A 26938-nucleotide genomic window follows, 5' to 3' on the forward strand; every position below is an offset into this window, starting at 1 on the left:
TTCCTCATGTTGTGGTGACCCCCAATTTCATTGTTACAAATTGAACATAATTAAAGCATCATGATTAATCACAAAAACAATATGTAATTATATATGTGTTTTCTGATGGTCTTAGGCGATCCCTGTGAAAGGGTCGTTCAACCCCCAGAAGAGTCGCAACCCACAGGCTGAGAACCGCTGTGCTAGATGGCCCCAGGCAGTGGCTGACTTTGCATCTCTCTGGAGACCCAAGAGCCAGTATACCCAGTGGTCAGTGTCAGACCATATCAGATTACAACTACATATCCATAAGCCACACACTCAGGGGGCAGACTCAGTGAGCACCAAAGCCCCACTGAAACAAGTCCTGCTCCATAGGGGTGTCTCCTGCACAGCAGCTCTCCCACTATAGTCGCAGCTGGTCCTCACAGACAATTGGCCTAGTGGTCAGTTCCTCCCAATGACACCAACAGCAATCAAGTCTCAACTATAAGACTGTGCTCACAGCCCACAACGGGGTGCACCTAGAGTGCACAGCTTAGGTGACTGGGGAGGCTGAGCCACTGGGCCCTATAGAACACCTACTACACAAGGCCACTCTACCAACTCAAGGAGACATAGCAGCTCTACCCAATACAAAGAAACAAACGCAGGACACAGCCAAAATGCAGAGACAAAGAAACATCACAAATGAAAGAAATGGAAGAAAGCAAACTACTATATACAGAGTTCAAAACCAGAGTTATAAAGTTACTCAAGAATCTGCTAGTAGCCTCCAAAAAAAAATGGAAAAGGACCAGTCAGAAATTAAGTATACACTGACTGAAATAAAGAATAATATACAAGGATTCAACAGTAGAATAGAGGATTCTGAGAATCAAATCAACAATTTGGGATATGAGGAAGCAAAAAATACCCAACCAGAAGAGCAAAAAGAAAAAATAACCCAAAAAATATGAAGATAGTGTAAGGAGCCTCTGGGACAACTTCAAGTATACCAATATTTGCATTATGGGGGTGCCAGAAGAAGAGAGAGAGCAAGATACATCATAATTAAAATGCCAAGGGCTATAGACCAGGGGTCCTCAAACTTTTTAAACAGGGGGCCAGTTCACTGTCCCTCAGACCGTTGGAGGGCCGGACTATAGTTTAAAAAAAAACTATGAACAAATTCCTATCCACACTGCACATATCTTATTTTGAAGCAAAAAAACAAAACGGGAACAAATACAATATTTGTATTTGCATGTGACCCACGGGCCTAGTTTGAGGACCCCTGCTATAGACAAAGAGAGAATCTTAAAAACAGCAAGAGAAAAGCAGGTAGTTACCTACAAGGGGATGCCTATATGACTCAGCTGATTTTTCAACAGAAACTATGAAGACCAAAAGGGAGTGGCAAGAAATATTCAAAGTAATGAATAGCAAGGACCTACAAGCAAGATTACTCTGCCCAGCAAAGCTATCATTCAGAATTGAAAGTCAGATAAAGAGCTTCACATACAAGAAAAAGCTAAAGGAGTTCATCACCTCCAAACCAGTATTATATGAAATGTTGAAGGGTATTCTTTAAGAAGAGGAAGAAAAAGAAAAAAAAGATAAAAAATATGAACAAAATGACAACAAATACATACCTATCAAACAATTGAATCTAAAAATAAAAATAAATGAATAAGAAATCTAATGAACAGAATAAACTGGTGAATAAAATAGAATCAGAGGCATGGAAATGGAACAGGCTAACAATTCTCAGAGGGAAGGGGGATGTGGGGGCAGGAAGAGATTAAACAAAGATCTTATATGCATACATGCATTACTTATAGACAGACAATAGGATGGTGAAGACTTGGGCAGTGGGGATGGAGAACCAGGTGGAGGGGGGCAATGGGGAGAAAAAAGAGGGACATCTATAATAATCTCAACAATAAAGATTATAAAATATGTATATATAAAATTCAGTAAAACGTTATTTCAACTCAGTTTTTTCAACTAATCAATAAAGTTGATGGAATATTATTTTATTTTCACATACCTGAGGAATTCAATTTACTAAATATCTTGTGCTCCCCAACATTCCAAAATATCTTTTGGCAAGTCTTTCCTTTGAATTCCAAAAGATTTTACAGTCTGAAATGTCAAAGTCTTCTCTGATACCAAATGTGTTACACAATGAAATATTGCCTCTTACAGTATTAGATCCAGCAATGAGAGAATACGTTTGTACATATTCCCATGACCAAAATACAGGTATAATCATCTCACTGATCTGTAGATAGTTCTCTTTGTTCAATACCAGTTTCAATTATATGGTGAATTGAAAGTATAAACTTCATATAAAAAGCATGCATCAAATGAGAAGACTCCATTCAATCTCATTTTAAAACTTTTCAAATTCTCTAGTACCAGATAGATATTATCAAGATTTACCTTCCAAAAGTTTTGACTTAAACAGATAGCCATGAGTTGTCTGATAACCTCCTACAGCAGATGCAATGGCAATGAATACCATTACAAAAATTTATTTCACAAATTTTATCTGGAAAGTTAAAATTAGAATTTTCTTTCCCCTAAATTTTGGCCCAAGAACAGACAGTCACACACAACTTCCATCTCTATGATGAGACTCCTTATTTTAGAACTAATGTCATGGGAATTTGTAGCACTATTGCATAGGAAACAAACCAAAGATCTGAAATAAATTTTTCAAAATAATTATTTACAAGTAGATTTTTAAATGAGGTGAAATTCATTAGTTACATTACTGAGGAGGAAAAGTCTCAGAAATCTTGTCCATGAACTCAGCAAGATTTGTCTACAAGATACTTGGATCAAATTCTATTCATTCAAGAGCAGCCAGAATGGTAAGAATTATAATAATCTGTTTATTTTTTGTAAAATCCTTAAATATTGGGTTCTTAAAGCAAATAATGTCTTAATCGTTTAATTCCTGAGAATTAAAGCTGATCAATATTCTAGACAAGTAAAACTTCACCAGATTAGGTTAATCAGTAGAGACCACTCTGTATTAGAGTAAAAACTGAGGACCAAATACTTAAGACTGAATCTTTTCATTCCAAGGACAAAAACAAATTTAAATTAATCTCTACACAATGCAGAGATCCACACAGTCCCATTCACCATAAAGGTAAAGTAATCAGAGCATAGGTATGTATAGGTGGTACTATGCCTGGCAGTCAGGTAACTTGAACACCTATTTGTTGAATAAATGAATGAACAGCAGCCCAATAAGGAGTATTTCAGGCTAACAGCAGTTGAATATGTGAAAGTTACTAAACATGTGCCTAATAGACTAATCCACTTGAGATAAGATCATTCGGTAACTTTCTATTCATCTAGGATCACAACAGCTACTATATAAAGGCCCAACATGATTGAAGACAATGAATTAATAAATTTAATTCCTAGTTCCCCCCAACATTTTCTGTGTGCTCAAGTTATCATTATTGTGTCAGGCCATAGAAGTATAACAGCACTGTGCAATAGGAAAAAACCCACCCCAAAACACTGGTTGAAAATATCTACAGAACACATGTGAGGGCACAGGTGTTCCTGAAGAAAGGTGCAGAATGCCGAACACCTCAGGCCCTAGCAGTTCAGAATGCAGGTAGTTATCCAAGGGGACGTGCCATGACTTCACTCCATCTGCCCCTTTAGACATGTGCCAGCAGAAGCCTGACTCCAGGAGGGTTCAAGCCCCAGTTTGAGAACCTCAAAGAGAAGACAGGGCTGTCCTTCCTGTTGGTGGAGTAAGAAAAAAGTCCAGCAGGAAATCTTGGCTCCTTTACAGGCCCCCCCGAATAAATGATGTAACCTAATCTAAAAGCTAATGCTATATTTTAAGCATCGGACTGTACATGGACTTTAAAAGATCACTCTGGCAGAAATTAAGAACATAGATGGAAAGATTAGATCATTTATGAGAGTAAATACTTGTAGAGAATCACTAGCTGAATGCATACTAGACTAAAATTTCAAAAAAAAAATAGTTGAGGCACAGGTTCAGGCCCACCACTTTCTTGATATTGGACCACACAAAGGAAGTTAATTTTTCTGAGTTTCTATTTTCTCATGTAAAACCTGCTTTTCTCCCTCCATTTCATGTGTGTAAGCTCAAGATAGTAATACCTATTTCATAGAGTATTTGCAAGTATTAAATGAAAAAACACCTGTATATACATATGTGTACATACATGCATATGTATACATAAATATAGACAGCCAATCCTCTAGAGTAGGAGATGAGGTGAACACTAAAATTAACAAGAAAACTACAGTTTGTCCTTCTTAAGCTTATAATGCAAAAAGTATATGAACATGCTTCATAAACTGCAATGTGTCTGATAGATAAAAGACTTTTATTAAGTCAGCAGCATTGTTATAAAATTTGCAATGATTAATGTGGCATTTCAGCAATTTTAAAATCCAACATTTGACATCTTCTCAAGATACTCAAGGAAGGAAATAAGTTATTCCTATCACATATACAACTATATCTCTGTTTAGCTGACAGAAGTCATGTTTAGTGCTAAAAGACCAGAACACTTCATTAAGTTGTTGCATTGTTTCCTCAACATGTCTGAGGAAACCAAGACACATTCCATTCCAAATACAGGATTACCCTTTAGGGAAGAGCCTTCTGTTTTCATGAAGTCCTATTGTAACCACAAGGAAAGAAAAAAATAAATTTAAAGGCCAGATTAAGCAACCCCAGCTCCATGCCAAAGAAATAGACTCTAGCCTAAGACAGAACAACCTTCTAGCCCTGCTGACAGCACCTTTGGATCCTCTTTTTGAGCAGTGCCAATTTTTCTGAAGTGTTTAGATGCCTTTGCCAGCACTGGCTTTTCATCAACTTGATTGTATGAAGTGGCTAGGCATGTCTGAGATAAGCTATGAGAAATACAAATAGAGTAATTCACATCTACTAATGCATGGACTTGTATCCATGGACTGCTATCCTCACCCCAAACCAAAGTATGTGGATCTCTAGTTACTTCCCAAATATGTTGGGTTTCAGTCTGTACAAGTAAAACAGCTGGGCAGCCAAGCCCTTACAACATCAGGAGCAGCTGGGAGATCTGTCGCTTCCTCTCCCTGTTCACAAAAGGCCTGTATCAAGGTAACCCATGCACTGAACTTCACAGTTGGGATTTGTTTCCCTGGTTTAAGGTCTTTGTCCTTGCTTTAAAGTAAATATTTGCAGAAGTATCAACACAACTTTTTTTTCAGTCACAGTTTTGTTTCTTATATCATTATCTAAGAGGTGGTCTGTTATTAACCAAATATTACTTGCCCTCCATTCTCTGTTCTCCTTGCCTTTAAGTTATTCTAGGACTCATTGCATTGCACTAGACTATGAGCTCCCAGCTGGCAAAAACTTTTTCATCATAGTGTCCCCGGGGCCTATTAAAGAGCCACTGTTCACACACCAAGAACTCTTTTTCCTACATTTTGTTCAGTTTCTTGGTCACTTTCCACCATCATTTAAAATACTCAATGGACAAAATTTTCTGTCCTCTAGTAGGTGTGAAGGTGACCATCCATCAGAGTTGGCTTCATACCCACACTTAAAAAGAGACTTGGGGGTCTTCTGAAAGGTGCTCATCCCCAAGTAAATGCTTTCATTCGTCTACCAGTTAGTCCAAAGTTCCTACAGAATTTTCCAATGGGCTCTCCCCAGAACACCAGTGCCAAAGGAAACAAGTAGGTGTTCTGTGGTCACATAGGTTTGGGAAACACTGTATGTTATACCAAATTCTTAGAAATTTACAATTTGCATTATATACTAAGCTCTGAACAGTCTTGTCATAAAGAAAAAGAACATTTATATGTACTAGTATTTAGTCCAGCATGTCTCAAAAATATGTAATCATGAAATTCTTGTATCTCACTGTCATAAAATGCTACATTAAGATATTGAAAGTCAATGTAAAATGAAAATATATCCTGATAGGAATTACATCATAAAATTCAAAGAGCCCCTTGGGGAAGAAAGAGCAGTAGATGATTTAATGAGTAGCTTTTTCTCTGAACCACAAGGTCACCCCTAAAATGGCTGGGTGGCATTTCCCACTCTCCCTGTGAGCAATTGAATCACATGCCACTAGAGCTGAGATAGATAGTGGAACTCTATTAGCTGAGAGTTCAAGACCAGACTTACCCAGGATTGCAAAGTTAGCATGTGAAGGGACAATGTCTAGAATCCAGCTGGTCTGCAAAGCCAAAGGAGACACTTTGCCATGGCCTGTACCTGTTAGAAACCTTGGCCTGTGCCTGTTAGAAACAATTGGGTGGGGAGAACAGAGCTAGAATCTTTGGAATCTTTACTTCACTTTAACATAAAGCCATTACTGTCTAAAACATGGTCTCTGAATCTACAAAATGAAATTTAACACCTACTTAGGGGAGTTTTAAGAATAAGAAGTAATGCATGCAAAAAGCCTGGGACTGAGCACCAGGTGGTTTCTCGTTCAGCTCATTCGTTCCTTTTGAATTCCCCATGGTCACTAGCAGTCACAAGCACAAAGCAGAAACATTAAACTTTATTAAAAGATTAAGTAAATTGATCAACTATTCCAAATAATTTCTCATATTTCAAGTACTTCAAGTTTTCCACAGGAAAGGTATATAATGCCCTGGCCAGTTTGGCTAAGTGAATAGTGCGTAGGCCTTCGGACTAAAGGGTCCTGGGTTTGATTCCAGTGAAGGGCACCTACCTCAGTTGTAGGCTCAACTCCCAGCCCAGTGGGGCACAGTAGGGCAGAATGGGGCACGTGCAGGAGGCAACCAGTCTACCTGAGAGATACCAATGTTTCTCTCCCTCTCCCCTTTCCTTCCACTCTCTCTAAAAATGAACGGAAAATATCTCAGGTGAGGATTTAAAGATAAGGTATATAATAAACTCCAGATATTTTACATGTTTAAGTTTAAAACACTCCAGGCACTTCTAAGTTTAATCCTTTTAACAATCCTACTAGGTAGGTCCTATAGTCATCTCCATTTTGCGTATGGGAAAGCCGAGGTGCGGAGAGTTCAATGCTTGCCCTGTGATACACAGATTCTGTGTTGCGGAGCTGGGGCCAGACCAAGGTAGGCTGCTCAGATGCTCCACTGCCAATAAAATGGTGACTGTTTAACTTTATGCAGTGACTTTCCGGGTTATAGTATTAAATTGACAGTGAGAAGAAAAAATTTAAAAAAAATTGTGAGAGTGTAAGAAGCATCCATAAATCACTTTATATTTTAAACAGAATTAAGGTCTGCCTAGATTTGACCCACTCTAGAACCACCCCATTGAATGGCCATATCCACATGAAAATCTGTATGATTTTTGCAAGAGTGTTTGCATTTCCTGATTGTGTCAGTTATTCCAATTAAGGCATCAGGTCTGAATTGACAAACTGTTGTTTTCCACACAGATAAAACATCCAAAGCTCAACTTCATTTATTCACTCATTACTTTCTCACATGGAGAAATTGGCTTAACATCTGTTAGGTAACAATCACATATGCAAATGTTAATAAACAAATTCAGAACAAACTCTGCACTCGGTGAGTCTTTTCCATTTATTTTAATACATCACAGGAGATCTGTGGTAAGACTTATGGCCCTTAGCATCTGTTCCTGGAAATTAACAGGATCTTACATTTGTAATAATCCTGTGGGATCTGCCATGAAATTGCAAATTCAGATTTAAGCACTGGGGAATAATATTAGGACTTCATATAACTCATGATCATATAACTCATCCTGACTCTATTAGAAGTTGAGGTGAAATTGCATAGGCCACTGTCCCCAGGTACTGGAAATCTCTGTGATACATGACTAAAAATATTCTTCTCAGTAGGAATTTTGGCACTATGTGAAAAAGTTCTGGACACCCGCAAGGTGTTTAAAATATCCCTATAACGTAAAAGTAAATTAAATTAATAATAATTCTGCTAATATATTTTCACTTATTAGAAAATTAATTTTTATTATAGATAGCATAGTCATATTTGTATCATGTCTTTGAAGTTTTTCTTTTTTCAATTGTGTAAAGTATGATAGTCTTTCATACCATTTCAGAATTCTCAGTATTTGAATCATCTAGCAATTATCACAAAATCATCCATTGTTCATTTTTTCAAAGTGTTTAAATCAGAAAACTACAATTATTAAATCTATCCAACTAAATAAGCCATCTTTAAAGGAATCCTAAAAAAAATACTCATTGGAGCTGAGTTTGACACCTAACATACTCAATTAGAACCAGATTATAAAGACAAAGGAAATTATCCAATTCCACTCAGTTTTTTTATGAAATTAGCTGAGTGGTATCACTTAACTCAGATTGGGAATAGGTTCACTAAATTAAAGTATCACAAGAATTACAATTATGTAGGAAAATTAAGATTTCAAAACTTAAAATATAAAATGTTTTATGGCTATAAAGTTCAATGTCTGAAATTACAATAAGAAAAAGAAAAACACAAGAAATACAACTCAAGTATCAGATATTTGGCTCTGATATTTAATAAAACATGAAGATAAGTTTTATTTACTACATAATGTATCAACATTGTTTAACATAGCAAACCTGAGACACTTCATCATTCAGCAACCTTCATCCATACCTACCCTTACTTAAGACGAATCCACTTTATTTCCTACACTTTGAGTAATAGCCTAAGTGCAAATTACACTTTAAAGAATTATAACTGAATTTAAAATACTATGAGCTTCTCAGAAAACTTACTTTACCACCATGAATAAAAATACAATTGGCCTTACTTTATCCTCATAAGTCACTGAATTCCCAGCTCAGAATCCCCATCGTTCTGGTAACAGCTTATTTCCTAGTTAAAAACCATCCCTGGGTAAAACACATGAAGCTCATAACATTCCCTTGACTCCAAAGGCTCCAAAGCATAGAAGCCAAAGCTACATTGAGGGGACAGTGTTCAGGTGACAGGTGGGGTGGGACAGGCCGACACTTGGAAGGAGTAAGGAAGAGAAGCAATAGAACATTGGGTTGGGTCTTAATTTGTCAGCATTGTGCTAGGTGCCTGATTTATATCATTTTGTTTAATCCTTGTAATTATTTTTAGATAGATGTTATGTTTGCCATTTTTTTCAGGTTGGAAAACTGAAGCTCAGAGAAGTTATGTAGCTTCAACTTGTCTTCATCTTATCATTAACTAGGAGTTAAGCAAAAGTTTGAAACCTGGTCTGATTAACCGGAAAGCCCATGTTCTTTCCCCCTCCCTCTTCAACCTGCTGGGAAAGTTCTGGAAGCCAGTGGAAGAGGGAGCAGGAAAGAGAAGGTGGGGAAGCAGTTACTACTTACCGTTCTTGTCCCAGCATCAAGAAGGGTTCAGGAATCTGGAGAAGGCTGTGAGTAGATTTTAAATAAGAGTCCAGAGACTAAGTATAATTTTGAAAGGCATTTGAGGGTCAGACGAACTTAGCTAAAGGAGCTAAGATCCAAGATCTAAATTCTCAGGTCTTAAGTCTAAGGCTCCTCGCCCCAGGACCCCATGCTTTTTATTAACACAATTTGTCCTGAGGAGAGGCAGAGATATACACTTCAAAGGCTCAGGGTTTCCTACAGAGTCCATTGTCAGAATGGGGGAATTAGCCTACGGCTGTTCAGGTGTTTGGCCAGTAGGAGGCAATAACATGTAGATTAAGATGCCTGTTAGCTGTCTGGTAGCCAAGAAATCAATTTAATGTATCCTATTCAGGTTTGGGGAAATGCCTTCAGCCATTCCCAGATGCGGCCCTGCTGTCATGTTGGAATTGGTCTCCGGCAACTACTGAAGGGCAAAACGGGGGAGTGGGAAGGTGCTCAACTGTTCGGACAGGTTACTTTGCAGCTCAAGGTGGAAACTCTGTCGCTCTAAGAGGCCATCAACTTTAAACCTGTAGTTGATGAGAGACTAACAACCTTGTATTTCTGTGACATTGCATGTCACATGGATACCTGCACTCTTTAGAGAAAACTGTTGAAAACAAACCAGAACCAATGTTAACTCCTGACTCGTTCAGGAACAAGACCAAGAAGACATAAGAACCGCAGTGCTAAATGATGGGTGTGCTACTAAGCAACTGCAATTTAAATATTTGATAGGCGTATACACAAAAGAATGAGTGAATAAATGACAAAGACCTTTAATGAACACCTAGTAGCTGATGGTTCACATAGAAACAAGAACCCCCAGGAGCTCGGACCCTGGCACAGCATGCAGTGGAGGGTGCATGGTGCTGTAGGGAGGACTAGCACAGGAAAGCCAGTGCCTAAGGTCCAGCACTTAGAATAGACACCTTAGATGACCTGCAAATCTCTCGCTTTTACTTTTAAATTTTACTAAATTTATTGAGGTGACATTGCTTAATGAGATTATATAAGTTTTGCCCTGGCCAGTGTGGCTTAGTTGGTTGGGTGTCATTCTGTGCACCGAAGGATTGCCAGTTTGATTCCAAGTCGGGGCACATACCCAGGTTGCAGCTCGATCCCTATTAGAGGTGCAGGAGGCAGCCAACCAATATTTCTCTCTCATGGATGTGGGTTTTTTGTGTGATATATATATAATCTTTCAGAGAGAGGAAGGGAGAGGGTGAGACAGAGATAGAAACATCTATGTGAGAGAGTAACATTGATTGGTTGCCTCCTACATGCCCAGTGGGGGAATCCAACCTGTAACCTCCTGGTACAGGGGAGGACAACCCACCAACTAAGCCACGCCAGCCAGGGCAAAGATAAGATTTTGGAAGTTGTCAAACTCCTTTTGGGCAAGAGCCAAAAAAGAAACCTAGAAAGCACTAATGTCAAAATGATATGAATCAACAAAAGAAAACAGATGTGAGTTTTCTTTGACATTGCAGTAAACAAAAGCCAGTGCTATTTTAAGATAGGAAAGGCTGGGTACATTATGAAACAGCTTTGGATTACTGCATTATTTTAGTGAATTCTGAGAAATGTATAATGGGAGAGGTCAAGAAAAATTGGTCAAAATCAGAGGATAACTAAAAAAAAAATGTGATTGAAAGAAACAAAGTAGAGTTATTAAAATTCTACTTCAAATATCTTCTTTTTAAGAAAATGCATTACCTGAATATTCAAGTTTATGATACATTATTATGTTGTGCAAAGATACTCTAAACAGAGTTTTTTGACTAGCAAACTGTGCTCTCTTTGGAAGATCAGCACTACATTTAAATATACTTTTTGGGACTAAATCTAATATGCAAATTCATGATGTATTGAATAGATAGCCAATATCTGAGATTTGTTCCCTTCTATGTAGTAACTTTGGAAAGATATGTCCTTATTCTAAAGATAAATGCTCAAAATATTTGTATATCCACTCTATGAAATGCCTTCGGGGCTTGTGCCACATCCCTTTTAAATAACCTCGAGGGGGGGAAATGATTGCATGTTGAGGGCCATCTTAATGTTTGGAAAATAGCCCAAAGTAATTATATGCTGAGCCCAGTGAATGAGGTGGGGATTGTTAGGCAATACCACTGTGGGTTGAAAATGCAGTGCGCCTCTAAGGCAATGCAACAGCAAAAGTGATGATGTTTTAAAAAGTATTGCTAAAGAGGTTTGTGGTTGTTAATGAAAAATTCTAGGGAGCTGGAGGTTTCTGGAATACTTGCTCACCAGCAACAAGCCCCCTTTTATTACCCTCTGTCCTCCCACAGCCCTGTAATCTGACCTTGAGGATGACCCACCAGGGGCTGTGTGCTGCAGCAACTCTGTCTGGTGCTGGGTGGCGAGCTTGGCTCTGACTTCAGGCCTCAGCGCCAACAAGAGTCAGGATTAGCCTAGGGTGGGCAAGCTCCAATCTTTAGTCTAAGAAAGTACTGAAGTCAGGTGAGAGCAGCACCTGCAAGTGCAACTCTCTTACTTACCCTACATCCACCTGTGGTCTTTGTGCACCTCCCATTTCCTTTGCTGAATGACCAACTTGTCCAACTGAGATCTCATGAGGTCTGCAAGGCCACTGAAATGCTACACTTTGACTCAAAATATCTTTTTCTGACTCAAATCTTATTTATAAAGTTCTATGCCCCTGCAGTTTCATTTGGCCTCAATTAATAACTCTGTGTGGCTTGGTTTTCTTTATAGGCATGTCTGATCATAAAGTCTGGGTAGTAAAATTCCTTCATTTCTGCAAAGCTTCACACAGTCAATTCTAAACCAAATTTGACCTCATTTTGTTGTTCTGGTTACTACCATCACCGATGATATACCTGCGATTCTGAGTTGGAAGCAAGTAAGGGAGAATCACTGAAATATTGGAATTGCCAAAACCTAAGCTAGATTGTCTCTCCTTCAAACCAACTGCTCTGAACATCCTCAATGGAGTATCTAACATGATACAAAATTATTTTCCTTAGCGGTTTCTAACATTTCTTTGAGGTAAAGTTTGAAATAATGTAAGTCTGATGGCCATTAAGAGACAAGAAAGATTTAGATGTAAAAATGCTGGTGTGTTGGCTAAAGAGCAGTGCTTTATAGTCATACCTTCTAATATATAAAAAATTATGTGCAGAAATATCACTGTGAAAATCATGAAAACATTTCTAAGCCTTGAACACCTCATTTTTCAAATGATGTAATTGGAGGAATAGAGTTTCCGTGACTTGGCAAAGTCGCATAGCTCACTATTAACAGGATTGAGGCTTGATCATTAGGCCTTCAGGACAGGGTCCTAATATTCCCTGCCTGTCTTCTCTAAGGGGGCACATATTCCTGTGGTCCACAGAAGGGGGCCTCTCATCCTCACACGGATGGAAGAGGAAAGGGCCGCAGGCAGGTACAGTCTGGGAAATGCAGAAGAAGGAGAACATGGCAGGAGCAGAGACGGATCCTGCAGAGGTCTATAATTCATTTCCATGGAGCTTTGGTTCGCAATTATCAACTCGTTAAGGTTCTACCTTCTTCCTCCTTTTCTGCACCTGTGGCCAAAACTGCTGGCCTAGCACATTTGGCCCCAACAGAAAACATCGATCTGTGTGGTTCCCGGAGAGCAGAAAACATTTTAAAAAATAATATGCACTTCAAGGATGATGCTGTAGTCAAGCTTTACTGCTGTCAAATGGGCTTTTCTCTATCACTGCAAAGCCAGTAAAAGGTATTAATCACCATGCTGCAAAATCCACATTTATGAAAGTTGAGAGAATGTAAATTAAATTGGTATGAATTTTATATTCAAAGACATTCAAAACAAATAGCTATGAGATGCTAGCCCTAACCCTATTTTCAAACTTCTGAGATATTTAAGAGAAAACATATTTAGTCCATGAATTTCTTGATTAATCAACTGGGAAATATTTCTTCAATATTCACTGTGTGTTATAGCCTTTGCTGGACAGCTAAAATATAATGATTGGACACAATTTTGTAGTTGGAAAACCCTACAATTATATATATTTTTAATAATTGTTTCTTGGTATCCAAGGGGGATTGGTGCCAGGATACACACACCAAAATCTGAGGATACTAAAGTGCCTTATCCAACATGGCACAGTATTTGTATATAACCTACACACATCCTCCTGCATACTTTCAATCATCTCTGGATTACTTATAATACCTAATACAATTTAAATTCTATGGAAATAGTTGTTATGCCCTATTATTTATGAAATAATAACAAGAAAAAATTCTGCACATGTTCAGTACAGACGCAACCATCATAGACCAAACTACGTCAGCAATAATGTGACTTTTTTTTCAGAGGGCAAACTGTATGTGCTAGGGATATCAAGAATTACACAGCACCCTTGAATTTGCAGATACAGGGGAGGGAAAATAGCAATTATATAACTAAGTACAAAACTCTGTGATAATATGAACCCAGTGCCAGGTGAACACAGAGGAAACAATTCATTCAGCCAGGAAAGGAGAATTAAAGAAGGAGAGATGAAGTCACATTGTTTTAAAAGTAACAATGAACAATGGCACAGTGGCCTCCAGCAAATCTGACCTCGGGAGTTGGGAGGACCAGGCAGTCCTTGGTTTATAACATCATGTTCCAAAGCTTACTTGGAAGTTGATTGGGACTCCAAGTGATCTGCCCATGGAAACTGTCGCTCTTGAGGAGCAAGTCCTCCGACTAGCCTTTGACTAATAATAATGCCTACAATCTGAGCCTAGAACTAACAATTGGAACTAAGATGTATGGAGTATTTACCACGGGTCAGGCCCTGCACCAAGCACTGTCATCTAAGCCTTGCACCGATCCTCTGAAACAGGTGCTGCTGTTACCAACTCATTTAACAGGTGAAATGACTGAAGAGCAGAGAGATGAAACACACGGCTGGTATGGCAGGGCAAGATCTGTGCCTAAACATTCAGGCTTTAGAGCTGGGGCTCTTAATCAAAACAGTGCATTTCCCTTGGATGTCAGAAACCATGTTGATACAAACACAGGAAGGAGGATGAGAAAGAAGTTTTATGTCCTGTTTCCTGTGCATAGCGCTAGCCCAAAAAAAGATGTGCTACTTTTGGTATGAGAACTCTTCTCGGTAAACCCCTAAATGCCCAATGATATTATGACTCCCTAAAAATACCCATGACATCTAGACCATACCTACCCTACACCCACCATTTAACAACTCTCTTTCTCCATTCAGTTAAAATATCCATTTTATCTCAACTAGGTAATAGGAGGAAAATAAGCTATGGGAGTTAACTTACACTAACATATAGATAACAACTGTCATTTTCCCACAAATATTTAATTTTATTTTTTAATATATTTTTATTGATTTCAGAAAGAAAGAGAGAGGGAGAGAGAGCTAGAAACATCAATGATGACAGAGAATCATTGATCAGCTATCTCCTGCACACCCCCAACTGGGGATCAAGCCTGCAACCCAGGCATGTGCCCTGACCCGGAATTGAACCATGACCTCCTGGTTCATAGGTTGATGCTCAACCACTGAGCCACATGGCCAGGCAATATTTACATTTTAAATAAAGAGATTTGTTACTCAAAGAAATGGGATGGGGAAAGTGGAAAAAAGTGTAATTGGCAGCTTAGTGGGGTTTTTCCTGAGGGGACCTTTTCTGCTCTTCTGTAGTTAAAAGTACTTTGGTCCTTTCTCTGTGTCAATTTCATTCCAGCCTTAGCTCAGTCAAATCAGGCAAACCATTGTTGCCATTCCCACCTTCAGTACTATGCTTGGCAATCAGCCCATGATATCTGTATTCTGTGCTGGTAGCAAGCAGATTCTTTTCTCTAGTTGAGAGATGGCCCTTGTAGACAGTTCTAAGCAACAACTCTGTTCTTCAAAAGTCCTTCTTTCAAAGTTTCTGGGTCTGTAAACTGGCTCAAGTGTTGTGACTGCTCGAGGGGCAATGACCCTTTGTGTTGGTGAGTCAAATCAGACTTTTGTCCACTTGACCTATAACTCTTTACTTAGACAGATCAAGTCAGAATTTAGTGGATTGTCTATCTATTTCACTTCTAAGAACACATGACCAATAAGCTAAATGCCATAGGTATTTTGAAGTAAGACTATACTGATTACTGCTTTGATTCCATTGTCCATTATGGCATTAGGTGGGCCACCTGGTGGCCCCTGACACCCGAGATCCAAATACCCTCATTGCACTTACGGGATTCCAGTTTAGTGGCAGCAGTTTCCACTGTAATTTCTGACCTACAGAGAAGAGCAAGCACAGAGCCAGGATGTCAGGCTCCCCTTTCACATTTATCTCTCACAGTTGTGGCAAAGGCGGTGTTCTCTGGACCTTCCCAAGGTGGGTGAGCAGGATGTTACATGATACACCCACTCTACCATTCCACTCTTCCTAAGCCTTTCGACCCTTTCCTCAAGGGTATACCAAGGAAGGTCTTGCATTTTAACTTCATTTAGCATCATTTCAGCCAAACAACCAAGCTGTTGGAGCCCTTTCTAACCCCTCAAATTATAACAGTGAATCCAGAATCTCTGCTTAGTGGTCCTACATCAATAAATTTGTTTTGATACAATTTTATGTTCCTCCCACCATTATCCCACACCCTTAGCACCCATTTCCACTCATATTCCCAGATGTCTGAGTGTATAAATTGGGAAATTCATGCAGTTCTTTTGGAGTGCAGTATACCTCCTCATTAATCACACCCTGTATGTCACTTTTAGGAACCTGTTGGTAGCTGAGTCTAGTTATAGGTGTGGGGGGGGGGGGGGGTAGACAAATCAGCAGTGTCCACAAGGCACATTAAGTTACCACCATCTACAGGAGGCACGAACCCATATTGCTAATATCTATCCTTTCTTTCTTTACCACTACAACACTTTATCACTTGCCTTGTTTTTTGCGGAGCACACCACCAGCCAAAATATAGATGACCTTTCTCAGCTTCCTTTGCAATTAGGTGGGTAAATAATATTATTAAATGCAGGCTAATGGGATATGAGCAGAAGTGATTCATGCAACTTCCAGGTTGTGTCCTTAGAAGGTGAGGAAAGACTGTACCCTCTGGGTTTGCTTGCTCCATCCTTCAGCTTGATGCGGACATGGGAACAGGCAACCTTGAACCACTGGGATGAACCACATGCAACAGCTGCAAGATAGCTGAGCAGTGATGGCCTTCCTGGGAAACCTCCTAGAGCACAGTTAGCATCCAGCTTCGATTCACCTACAGCCTAACTATCATGTGAGAGATATACAATTTATTTTATCTAAGCCCCATTACCCTAAGAAATTTATATTGAAAAGAGAACTTGTGAAAAAACAGGATTATCTTTGCTTAGAACCGGCTGAAAGGGCCACCCATCAACTGGAGAAAAGAACTTACTTGCTACCAGGACAAGAATACAAACTTGCTGGGCGGGGTGGTAATAATTCCTGCCTTGACTGAGCGAAGGCTGGAATGGAATTGACACCGAGAAAAGCCCCAAGTCCTCTTAACTGCAGAATAGGTGCTGGAGGCCTTTGAGCTGTGGAAGGCACTTCTGGCCCGGCACACAGGGAGGATGTGAAGAAGCCAAGAAGTAAGCTTGAGGTTTTCCAACACTGCAGGACACACAGGATGTGAACCCAAGGAAACACTGCTGTGGACCAAGATGAAAAAGCAAAGACAAACCTAGAGGATTGTCTATGAATGAGGCACTTGATTTGGACAGCGCCTGCACCCAAGGCGCAGTGGCACCAACAGTGTCTGTTGTAAATGGGCAGGTTAAGAGCAGAGGGGAAGCTTGCAAGGTGCACACCAGAGAAGCCTGCAGGTGGACCATCAGATGCTTGGTGTTTACAGAGTCAAATCTAAAAAGGAGAGGGAGAAGAGTGGAGAGTTCAGAGTTGGAAAAAACGCCGAGGGGAGAATTATCTTAGTTTGTGTAACAGAATTTTTAAAAACTTCCTAAGAGAGCAGTTAAAGAGTTAGCAAATATTTACCCCCCAGATATCTGGAGAAATTGCATCAGAAAGCCAGAACTAGCCACACAGATACAGCAAATCCATTCTTTTTTTTTTTTTTTTTGGAAAATATATTTAAAACTTGCAATTTGTATACAAAAAACGTTTAAATATGCTTATCGATAATAATCTACTTTAATGCATATTTGTACCTACCAATACAGCAACAACAAAAAAAGAATTCAAAAATACCAGGTTATTCATCAGAAAACATCACCATCCTATATGATAAAACAAGGCAAACAAAAATTGTAAATTCTGCAGGAGCCTGGAAAAACATTTTTTAAATTGCTATTATATATACTTTAAAAGTACACCCAAAATTTTAAATAATTCAAAATTGTATGTTATCACTCTTAAATTTTAAAAAGTAATTTAGCTACATATTCTATGCCCATTGGCTAATTATTGGACAGTTCAAAATGATGAACTAGTTAAAAAGCTGTATGTATGATGTCCTCTTTCTATAGCTATTTAGTATGCTACTTCAAGTCTCCTCATCCTTCTTGATCCTGCCATGTCCTGATGGGTCTGAAAGCCCAAGTGGAGTGTGACTGTGATAGGCCTCATATAGGCTTCTTTCTCTCAGCCAAATATTTCCCAGCACAGTTTATGTTTAGCCTCAATTCAATGCAATATATGCTTTATTTTGTTTACTTGGTTCCTAGTCCACAAAGCAACTGTTTAAATCTACAAAATTTAATGTTTTACATTATACAGCCTGTGTCATCATATTGTTCTTACTCAATTGCTTTTAAACATATAGATGCGCTTATACAATTCTAAGTTCTGAAAATTTATGGAAAAATATAACGCTATATTTTTATGACTATGTAACTCATATACAATTAACCATTAGTAGCATAGAATCTAAAAGGAAAATGTCATGTGAAAATACAGGGTGTCCCAAAAAAATGTATACACACTTTAACAGCTGATAGCTCAATTTTGAAAATGAAATGCCTTTTAATAAACACAGCCATTATAATTATTCAAAGTGTGTGTATACATTTTTGGGACACCATATAAATAATTAAATAAATAAAATCATATTAAGTAAAAACTATGAAAATTATGGTATAGTGTCATAAAGACAGAAGTGAACACTGGCAGTATAGTTCTAGGGAGTACATATTATTTAACTCTAATGCAACTGCAGATACATAAAATAATGAGTAAAACTACTAAACAATAATAATAATCCTCCTGCCACACACACACCCCAATTTTCAGTAGCATCATTTGGCTCTAGAAAGGTATTAAATTGCTTTCATATACGTCCCAGGTACTTAAGTATCAGTCTCCTTATGATTCATGTTACTGCCTATTGGTCCATTAACTTCCACTAGCACATTCCTCAAGCTCCCTGCTCTTCTACTCATCTTCATAAATGCAATAATAATACGTGCCGTTTTGAGCACTTGCAGAGTGTCAGGCATTATATAAGGTGTGTGATGCACACTATTTCACAACCACCTAAAGAAGGTGTTAATATCTCCATTTTACAGAAAGAAAAGAGAAACAACAAAACAACTCTATGCTCACACAGTAAAGGGCAGAGCCTGGATGTGAATAGAGGTCTCTTAGATTGCCAAGTCATAAGGTAAAATTCGTATACAAAACAAGTTTAAATATGCCCACCTATAATACCCTAGTCAGCAGTGGTTCTCAACCTTCTGGCCCTTTAAATACAGTTCCTCATGTTGTGACCCAACCATAAAATTATTTTCGTTGCTACTTCATAACTGTAATGTTGCTACTGTTATGAATCGTAATGTAAATATCTGACATGCAGGATGGTCTTAGGCGACCCCTGTGAAAGGGTCGTTCGACCCTCAAAGGGGTCGCGACCCACAGGTTGAGAACCCCCGCCCTAGTGTAATCCATGTTTATACCTACCAATACAGCAAACAAATGAGAATTCCAAAATAGCAGTTTTAATCAGAAAACATTACCATCTTATATGATAAAACAAGGTAAACAAAAACTATATATTCTGCAAGAGCCCTCCCCCAAATGTAAAATTTAAAGCATCCTACTTACCTCTGACTATGAGCAAGATCTCTCTCTCTCTCTTTTTTTTTTTTGTAAAGCAACATACCCATGACAGGGTGGACACACAGCTCCAACATCCATTGCCCAGGTGACAAAGTGACTGAGCCCATCTCTGTTTATAAAATATTTTATTTTAAACTTAGACTACAGATTTCTAATTCTTTTCAATTTTTAGTTTCCTGAAAGTGATAAATATGATCTACCTGTATCAGGCCAAGGAGGTATGACAGAAAAGAAAGTGACTTTAAATGCTGTGAGTGCAGCCTTCAATCACTGAAAGCTCCTACCCCTGAGAGCCTCCCCAGAGGTTGGGAAAACTAAACTCTGAGCAGGCTCCATGTGAATTCTTGGGCGGGGTGGGGGGGGGGGGTGTAAATATGATTTCAAAATGACAAATGTTACATAGAGGACAATATATTAAACTGTAGAGAGAAAATGATGTTTACATAGCCACACCTATACATATTTTTTAAATGACTCCATATTTTTGCTCAGATTCTAATCCAACTACCTCTAAAGGGAATTTCAGAGATTCTTCCTGGATTTCCACTATTATCCAAGTGTGACTTTTTTCAGAGTCCTAGCTAGTTGGCTGATTCTTTCTGTGTGCTACACAGTCCCCTGTTGTGCTTTATTTTCTCCCACCTCTGGTCCCTTCATTTGGGGGAAGGCATAAGCTATTGATGCTTAAGCTACCCTGGCTTGGCCCCTCCTGGACCAATCTATCCTGTCCAAGCAGGCATCCCTAGGCAAGACATTAAGGGAACTCCAAGCATCACTAGGCAAGATGGAACGACTGGGTCAGGAGCATGTGAATAACCATACACCAATCCATTCCCAGGAATAGGCTGAGATCATACACTTTAAAATGAGTGGGACAGTGGGATCATGTTAAAAAAAATAAACATATTTCTAAAGTGCTCAACAATGACCAGCTACCATATCAGTTATTCAAGACTGCATGAGAGTATGAAAAGTTTTGTCTGGATATTTTTTTAAATGTGTTATTTGAAGAAAAAAAGTCAGAATGGCTACCCAAGTGGTCAGAGATAATTTAGGAGATCTTTAAAATTTCTAGTTTCTATTGGCCTGGGAAAAAATCTGTCACTGGGTGTTCATTTTGAGTGGCAAATAACATGTTATGTTATATTATTGCTTTCTCAGGCTTTTAACACTCAAGAGCCACAAAACACCTGCCTCATAGAGGCCCTCTGCCACTTATCACATTTCTGTGAATTTATTTTACCGGCAAAAAGAAAGGAAATATTGAGCATCAGATTAAACACAATAGCAGTTAATTTTTAACATCCATCATTAGGTGCAAAGGCTGGAGAACCTCTGCGGAATTTTTTCAACAATGATGTTAGACAAATGGGCTTAAAGTGAAATACATAAGCTTCTTCAAAGTGTTGGCTTTGAAGGCTGCCTTGCCCAGATATAAAAATAGATGGTTAAAATGTAAAAATCGATTCTAATGGCAAACAGATCACTGCACTCCCCATGTCCAGGATATTAGGAAAACCTGAATATTTGATTTAGGAGCACCTGGGGAGTAGGCAGACCTGAAAACCCTCCAATAACCTTGAAAACATCCACTTCCTCTAGAAATGAATGCTCAAATCAGGCCATGGCTGCCCAGCCCCCTTTTGTCCCTTCAAGTACACGGATTAGAAGGCATCATTGATCATTGTATTGCAAGTGGGTTGTCTTTGCCAAGCAGCAACCAGCAAGTGAGGGGATGGGCGATGGGATAAGTCCTCTGTTCTTCCCAGGAGCTCTCTCCTCCCTTATAGTCAGTCAGGGAGCAAAGTTCCAGGCGCCTTTCACCTTTACACTAGGCAAGGCCGGGCGGGGAAGCGCGGGAGAGCAACAGGCTCTGTCTAGAAACAGTGGTTCTCAACCTTCCTAATGCCGCGACCCTTTCATACAGTTCCTCATGTTGTGGTGAACCCCAACCATAAAATTATTTTCGTGGCTACTTCATAACTGTAATTTTGCTACTGTTATGAATCGTAATGTCAAAAACAATATGTAATTATATATGTGTTTTCCGATGGTCTTAAGCGACCCCTGTGAAAGGGTCGTTCGCGACCCACAGGTTGAGAACCGCTGGGACCCTTGGAGACTGCAGATAATACCATCTAAGGCACGCGCGTGCGCGCGCATACACACATACACAGGCACACGCACAGGCAGGTTAGCCTCTCAGCTTCGCCCAGAAAACGCCAGAGAATCCACATAAATGAGCTGGAAAGAGAAGGCGGCCAAGGATCGTCCTGGCCGGGCCCATTCCCAGCTGTCCCTGAAGCCCCAGCAGGATGGCAGGAGGGCGCGGTCTGTCATCTTTGAGTCCCTGGAAGCAGATCCCCGGAAGGTCCGGACCAAGGAGCGCACGTGCGGGCTCGGAGCAAGCCTACTCTTGGGCCCCAGCCTAACGGTGTGAATATTGCGCAGGGGCCACGGGGTCCCAGGAAGAAGCCAGGAGGGGCGGAGGAAAGGGGCCGGACGGAGTGGGGACCCCATTTGCGGGACAGTGGTGCCTGATCTGCCCAGCGCCCCTAGGAGCTTCCCTCTGGGCCGTTCTGGAGCCGCCTGCGCAAGCCTTGCGCCTCGGGGCGCCTCCTTGGGGAGTGCGGCACTCCCAGGTCCCTCTGGAGGGCAGAGCTCCACAGTCCTACAGAAGGGCTCTGTGGTGTAGACCACCAACCAGTAGAATGACAAGGCCCCCAAACCGCGGCTGCGGAGCATCCAGAGCAGGCGAACTGCAAGAGCCAAAGCTCAGGGCAAGGTCTCCCGCCATCAGTGGGCAAATCCTTTTGTTCTTTCACTCAACTAGATGTGCAAGTCACAGAGCGGACCGAGGTGGCTGCAGACAACCACCAGCCTACTTCTGGCAGTCACCAAGTGCTGCCACCCGGCCATGAGGGGAGGAGAAGGGGAAGAGGGAGGGAGAGAAGTGGGGGAGGAGGAGCAAGGGGCTGTGGGAGCAGAAGCCCTTGTTAACTGGGGCACTAGCTTCCATTCGGCATACAGTAAATGTGCCAGGCGCTTCAGATATACAGACGGCCCCAGACCATGGCGTGCACGACCTGTGTGTAATGAACCAGGAGTAGCCCGGCTCTGTTTTCCCCAATGGCTTTTCAAAGCCCTTCGTCTTCCAACTTAAACCAGCTGGCCTGGGGTCCACTTCAGCTTCCTGGAAGCTGCCCTCCTCATCTACATGCATGATTATTAAGGGCAAAGATCCCGGCAAAATGGTCCTCCCTGGACACGCAAAGGGCACACGAGAGGCCAAAGCCTGCCTGTGCGCGCTGGCCCCTCCTGCTGCGCGAGCACCAGCCACGCCGCAGATGGCTTCCAATCTGAGCGCCTTCCAGGACTTTCCGGGGGGTGTCCTGCTCTGGCGTCCCCCAAAGGCTTCGCTCGCTCAGTGTTAAAGCCAATGACAAAATCCTCCCGGTAGCTGGGACTGACCCTCACAACACACCATAGAACCCCTCTTTAGATTGATTACTTGGGCAAATAAAACAACACAGGTGTGATGGTGAGTCCTCAACCTCTGGCAAACGTAAAAAGGTGGCCTTTTCTGCGAAGACCGTGTCTCTTTGTAAATGGTTCTGTTTCCTAAGTCTACAGGGGAAAGGGAAAGTAAGGAGCTGTCAGTCATTCTTCCGGGCTCCAAACTAACAGGCACCACCGCCTATGAGAGGAGAAACGCAGAATCTCTCTTGCTCCCAGCACGCCGCCAGTGTCTCTAGACCTGATGTCCAGTTGCTTGCAACACGCTCCCAACCCTATAGAAAGAGAGAAATCCTTGACCGAGCTCCCTTAACCCTCGCCAGTCCCAGGGAGAGGCAATCCGGCTTTCGATCCCTTTAAAAACCTGAAAGGGCCGGCGCCTGTTGGGAGGGACAGGGTCTCGGTAGTCTGTGGTGTCAGCCTCCAACACTTCTGTTGTAGGGGCTTTTGTGGAAGTAAAAGAAAGTAAGCAACTTCGGGGCACTGTTTTCCTGAACCTCGCCCGTCACAGTTCTGTCTGGGATATGGGGAGAGATGGCCTCAGTGCCTTCGGGCTGCACCGGGAGTATCTGCGCATCTGGGAACCGGGAGCAGGGCACTCCAGTAAGGTCCCGCGCTGGCTGGGAAGGGGTCTGCCACCCCCACCGCTTTCCAGCCAGGTCAGCATCCTTGTGTACCAGTGAGCACTCCACGAAAGAAATTCCACAGGTGCCTAAATCCAACAGTCTCCAGCACACGCCTATCGGTCCCCGGACTCTGCAGCGGGACCTTTAGGAGAGCCCCGACAGTGCGCCCCGGCGCGGGAAGGGAGAGGGGCCCCGCTGACGGTGCGTATCTGCCACCGCTGGCCCCGGGACTTCCCGAAGAGAGTCCCAGAACACTGGAACCCTTAACTGAGGATTGCCCGGAAGCCCGCCCCCTCCCCCGTCCCTCGGCGCCCCGTGCACCCTCCCAAGTAACCTGGGCGAGTGGACCGCACTCACCTACTGCCAGGCAGATGGGGAGCAGCAGCCTGAAGATGAGCCCGCACACCACTTCCGAGGCCATCGCCGCAGTCGGGCGACTCCGAGCAGAGGGGCGAGGCTCGAGGGTCTCTAGAACGGGGATGCCAGGCCCATGCCCGCCTAGGGCCTCCTGCTGCCGGCGGCTCGAGGCCGCTCGGTCATCGCCCTGGCGGGGCCGCCGCGCTGTCCGCACCGAGGGCGCGCTCCGGGCTCTTGGCTGAGCCTCAAACGGCTCTAGGTAGCCCCCGCCCCAGAGGCCCGGCCCTCCTCGGCCGGCCCATGAAGTGTGGGCTCCGCAATCCGGCGGCAGCGGCTTCTGCAGCGGGTGGGCCGGTCCGGAGCCCTGCGCCGAGGCACTTTGGGAGGGTCCCGGAGGGCGGTGCGGCGAGGAAGGGGGCGAGAGGGACGTGCTAGGCTGTTGCCTGGCTCCCGAGGCGCTGCTCAGGGGCGGCGGGGGAGTGTTCTTCGAGGAATCCCCTCTGAAGCCGAAGTACCTCTGCAGCCGGGCCAGGCCCTCGCCCACGCCGCCTGCTGCGCGACCCTCGGCCCGGGCTCCCGGAGCTGCCCGCGGGCCTCCCCGAGCGGCGCCGGCGGATTCCGGGCGCCGGGGTGGCTCAGCCTCAGCGCCTCCCGGTTTCGGGCTGGAGAGACCCGGGCGGGAGCCTCCAGGCGCACAGAACCATCCCTCTGTCACCAGAAAAGAATTGTGCGAGCGTGGGCAGAAATCGAGACGAACTCACAAGGAGTGGATCTGGCTCCAACTCCCTCCTCCACGGCCTCAATTTTAAAAAATAAAATAAAAACCCAACGCCGCCCAGATGCCAGCGCGCCCCCCGCCCGTCGCGGTGCAGCCTCGCCCTGGTGGCGCAGCCCTGGCTACCCCGCGGGCGCGCACTTCTCCACCTTCAATGAAACTTTCGAGGCCTCTCCCGGGGACAGGCGTGTCCCGGGACCAATGGGACGGAGCCGGCGCGTGGGGATCCCGCCCCTGCGCGGCACGCGAGGCGGGCGCAGTGCCTGGGCGCGGTGGGCGAGCCTCCAACCCCGGCGCGGACACATAGGGAGAGGCCAGGCCTCTCCAGTCTGGTGGACTTAATGGTTCGCTCGCCGGTGCTCCACGCCCTCCACCACTGCTCACTCCTGCAGACCCGAAGCTCTGCTGGGTCCTGTCATTCCGCAGACACCTAAGGCACACATCCTGGCATCTGGTCGCGCCCCTGAACGTACCCAACCCCAAGAAACCTTCTAATGCTTGTTCACAGGCGCAGCAGGAGAGCAGTCAGGGTTTGCACAGCTTTGTAGGACTGTCACCCATGCTAGGACCATACTTACCCACTTGTACTGATGAAGAAGAATACAACCAGACCAGTGACCCAGTCCATCTTTAACCTTGTGAGAAGCTTCAACTCTGAATAGGCTCTGGGAAACCCCAGGTCTCCAAGAATGGGCATCATGGTTCAGATGCGCATCCACTTTGCACATTTGGGATAATCTTGTTTTTGCCTCAGGTTGTTTTGTTGTTTGCCATGGCTTTGGGGAAAGAGCGTGTAGTTCCCCATTTCTCTTAATAATCTTTCTTTTTTTTCCCTTGTTCTCTAGGTAAGATCTAGAGAAATCTGGTTCTAGTTGGGAGAGGTCATTGCGCTTGAGTCCCTGATTTCACGATTACCCAAGAGTGGGGGAGATGTGCTGAAGCACCTGTGGGATCCTCAGGACCAGAACCTGAAGATCTTCCAATCTGTAGAGTGGACCATTCAGAATTGGCATTTGCATCAAGAGACAGAAAAGGAAGAGTTTGACTTCCCTTCTGCACCAGCATTCTGGGCTTGTATTGGTCTGAAACCATGGAAAGTCTGATGATGAAAAGTCTTGATTCTGTCAACCTATGGTCAGCAGATTCAAAGCCAACAGGAATCCCCAATTTAGGGTGCCCTAAAGAAGGAAACTAGTGCAAAACAGCTCAATTGTGCTACAGCATGAATATGAGGTAGCCCTGGGGCCAGGCCCCTCTGGGCTAGACAGCTCTGCTCTGGTGAGACATCCTCTTTGGTATTTCAGCTCAGCCAGGTAGAGGCAGTCTTCAGTGAAAGGGAGAGTATGGTGGGTGGGGTGGGTGGGGTGGGTGGGGTGGGTGGGGTGGGTGGGGGAAGCTGGTTTACAAGGACAGAAGTCCCTGCCCCTGGTCCCTGATTGATATCATGCAAATGTAGAGTCTAAATCCTCACAGTCTGATTGGTCCAAAACATACTGTTCTGATTAGTCAAAATAGAACTGCTATCATTGGTAGGAGCTGCACAGCTCTGATTGGATGGGAAAGCCTCAGTCCTATTGGTTGAAATACGATTCCAGGAACTCCTTTATATGGACTGGATCAGATGGCAGAAACACAGTGCAAGTCAGCAGCAGACAGTTCAGCACAGGCTTCTCTGTGAACTGCAGGATGCATGAGAGGCCCCTGTACAAAAATTGCCACTAGGCCTGTTTGTTTGTTTGTTTATTTCTTCTGTTGTGTTTCTTAATAGGTGTCTTTTTCCCTGAGGGTTCACAGTTCTATATGTTCCCCTCCCTTTTTTTGAGTAAAAGTAAGCTTGTGTTTTGAGCTCATGCCTTCAGAAATTCTCTGAGAATGACAAATAAACTGTGAACCATTACTTGTTTTTTATGCAGGCTGGAGGCAGTGAAATCTTATAGAGACAACTCAAAACTTAGATCATCTATGTGTTCTGGAGTCCTCAAGAAGCTTAGATATCTAAATCCCAAACATAATCATAAACCAAACAGGACGGCTAGAGATGATAGGAAATTAATTGTTAGCAAATTATTGACTACTATCAGGAAATGTCTTGTGTTTTGTAGAAGCCTGACAAAAATCTACACCCATTCTCTCAGGAGTCTAGCATTTTAGTGTTCATAGGTGGCGGTCTGTCTCTGGTACAA

At 42.6% G+C, this 26938-nt stretch overlaps 1 protein-coding gene across 3 annotated transcripts in view; it reads right to left on the minus strand.

Moving 5' to 3' along the window:
- Nucleotides 1-24044, minus strand: part of PIEZO2 (piezo type mechanosensitive ion channel component 2) — a 328473-nt gene extending 304429 nt beyond the window's left edge. For all 3 annotated transcript variants that reach the window (XM_070420673.1, XM_070420674.1, XM_070420672.1), the window contains exon 1: nucleotides 23981-24044. In XM_070420673.1, coding sequence (XP_070276774.1) covers nucleotides 23981-24044 — 64 coding nt within the window. The remainder of the gene's footprint in view (nucleotides 1-23980) is intronic.
- Between the last annotated feature and the right edge of the window lie 2894 nt (nucleotides 24045-26938).

Source organism: Myotis yumanensis, unplaced genomic scaffold, assembly GCF_028538775.1.
Source record: "Myotis yumanensis isolate MYYU_CA2020_CCGP unplaced genomic scaffold, mMyoYum1.0.hap1 SCAF_7, whole genome shotgun sequence".
Taxonomy (NCBI): Eukaryota; Metazoa; Chordata; class Mammalia; order Chiroptera; family Vespertilionidae; genus Myotis; species Myotis yumanensis.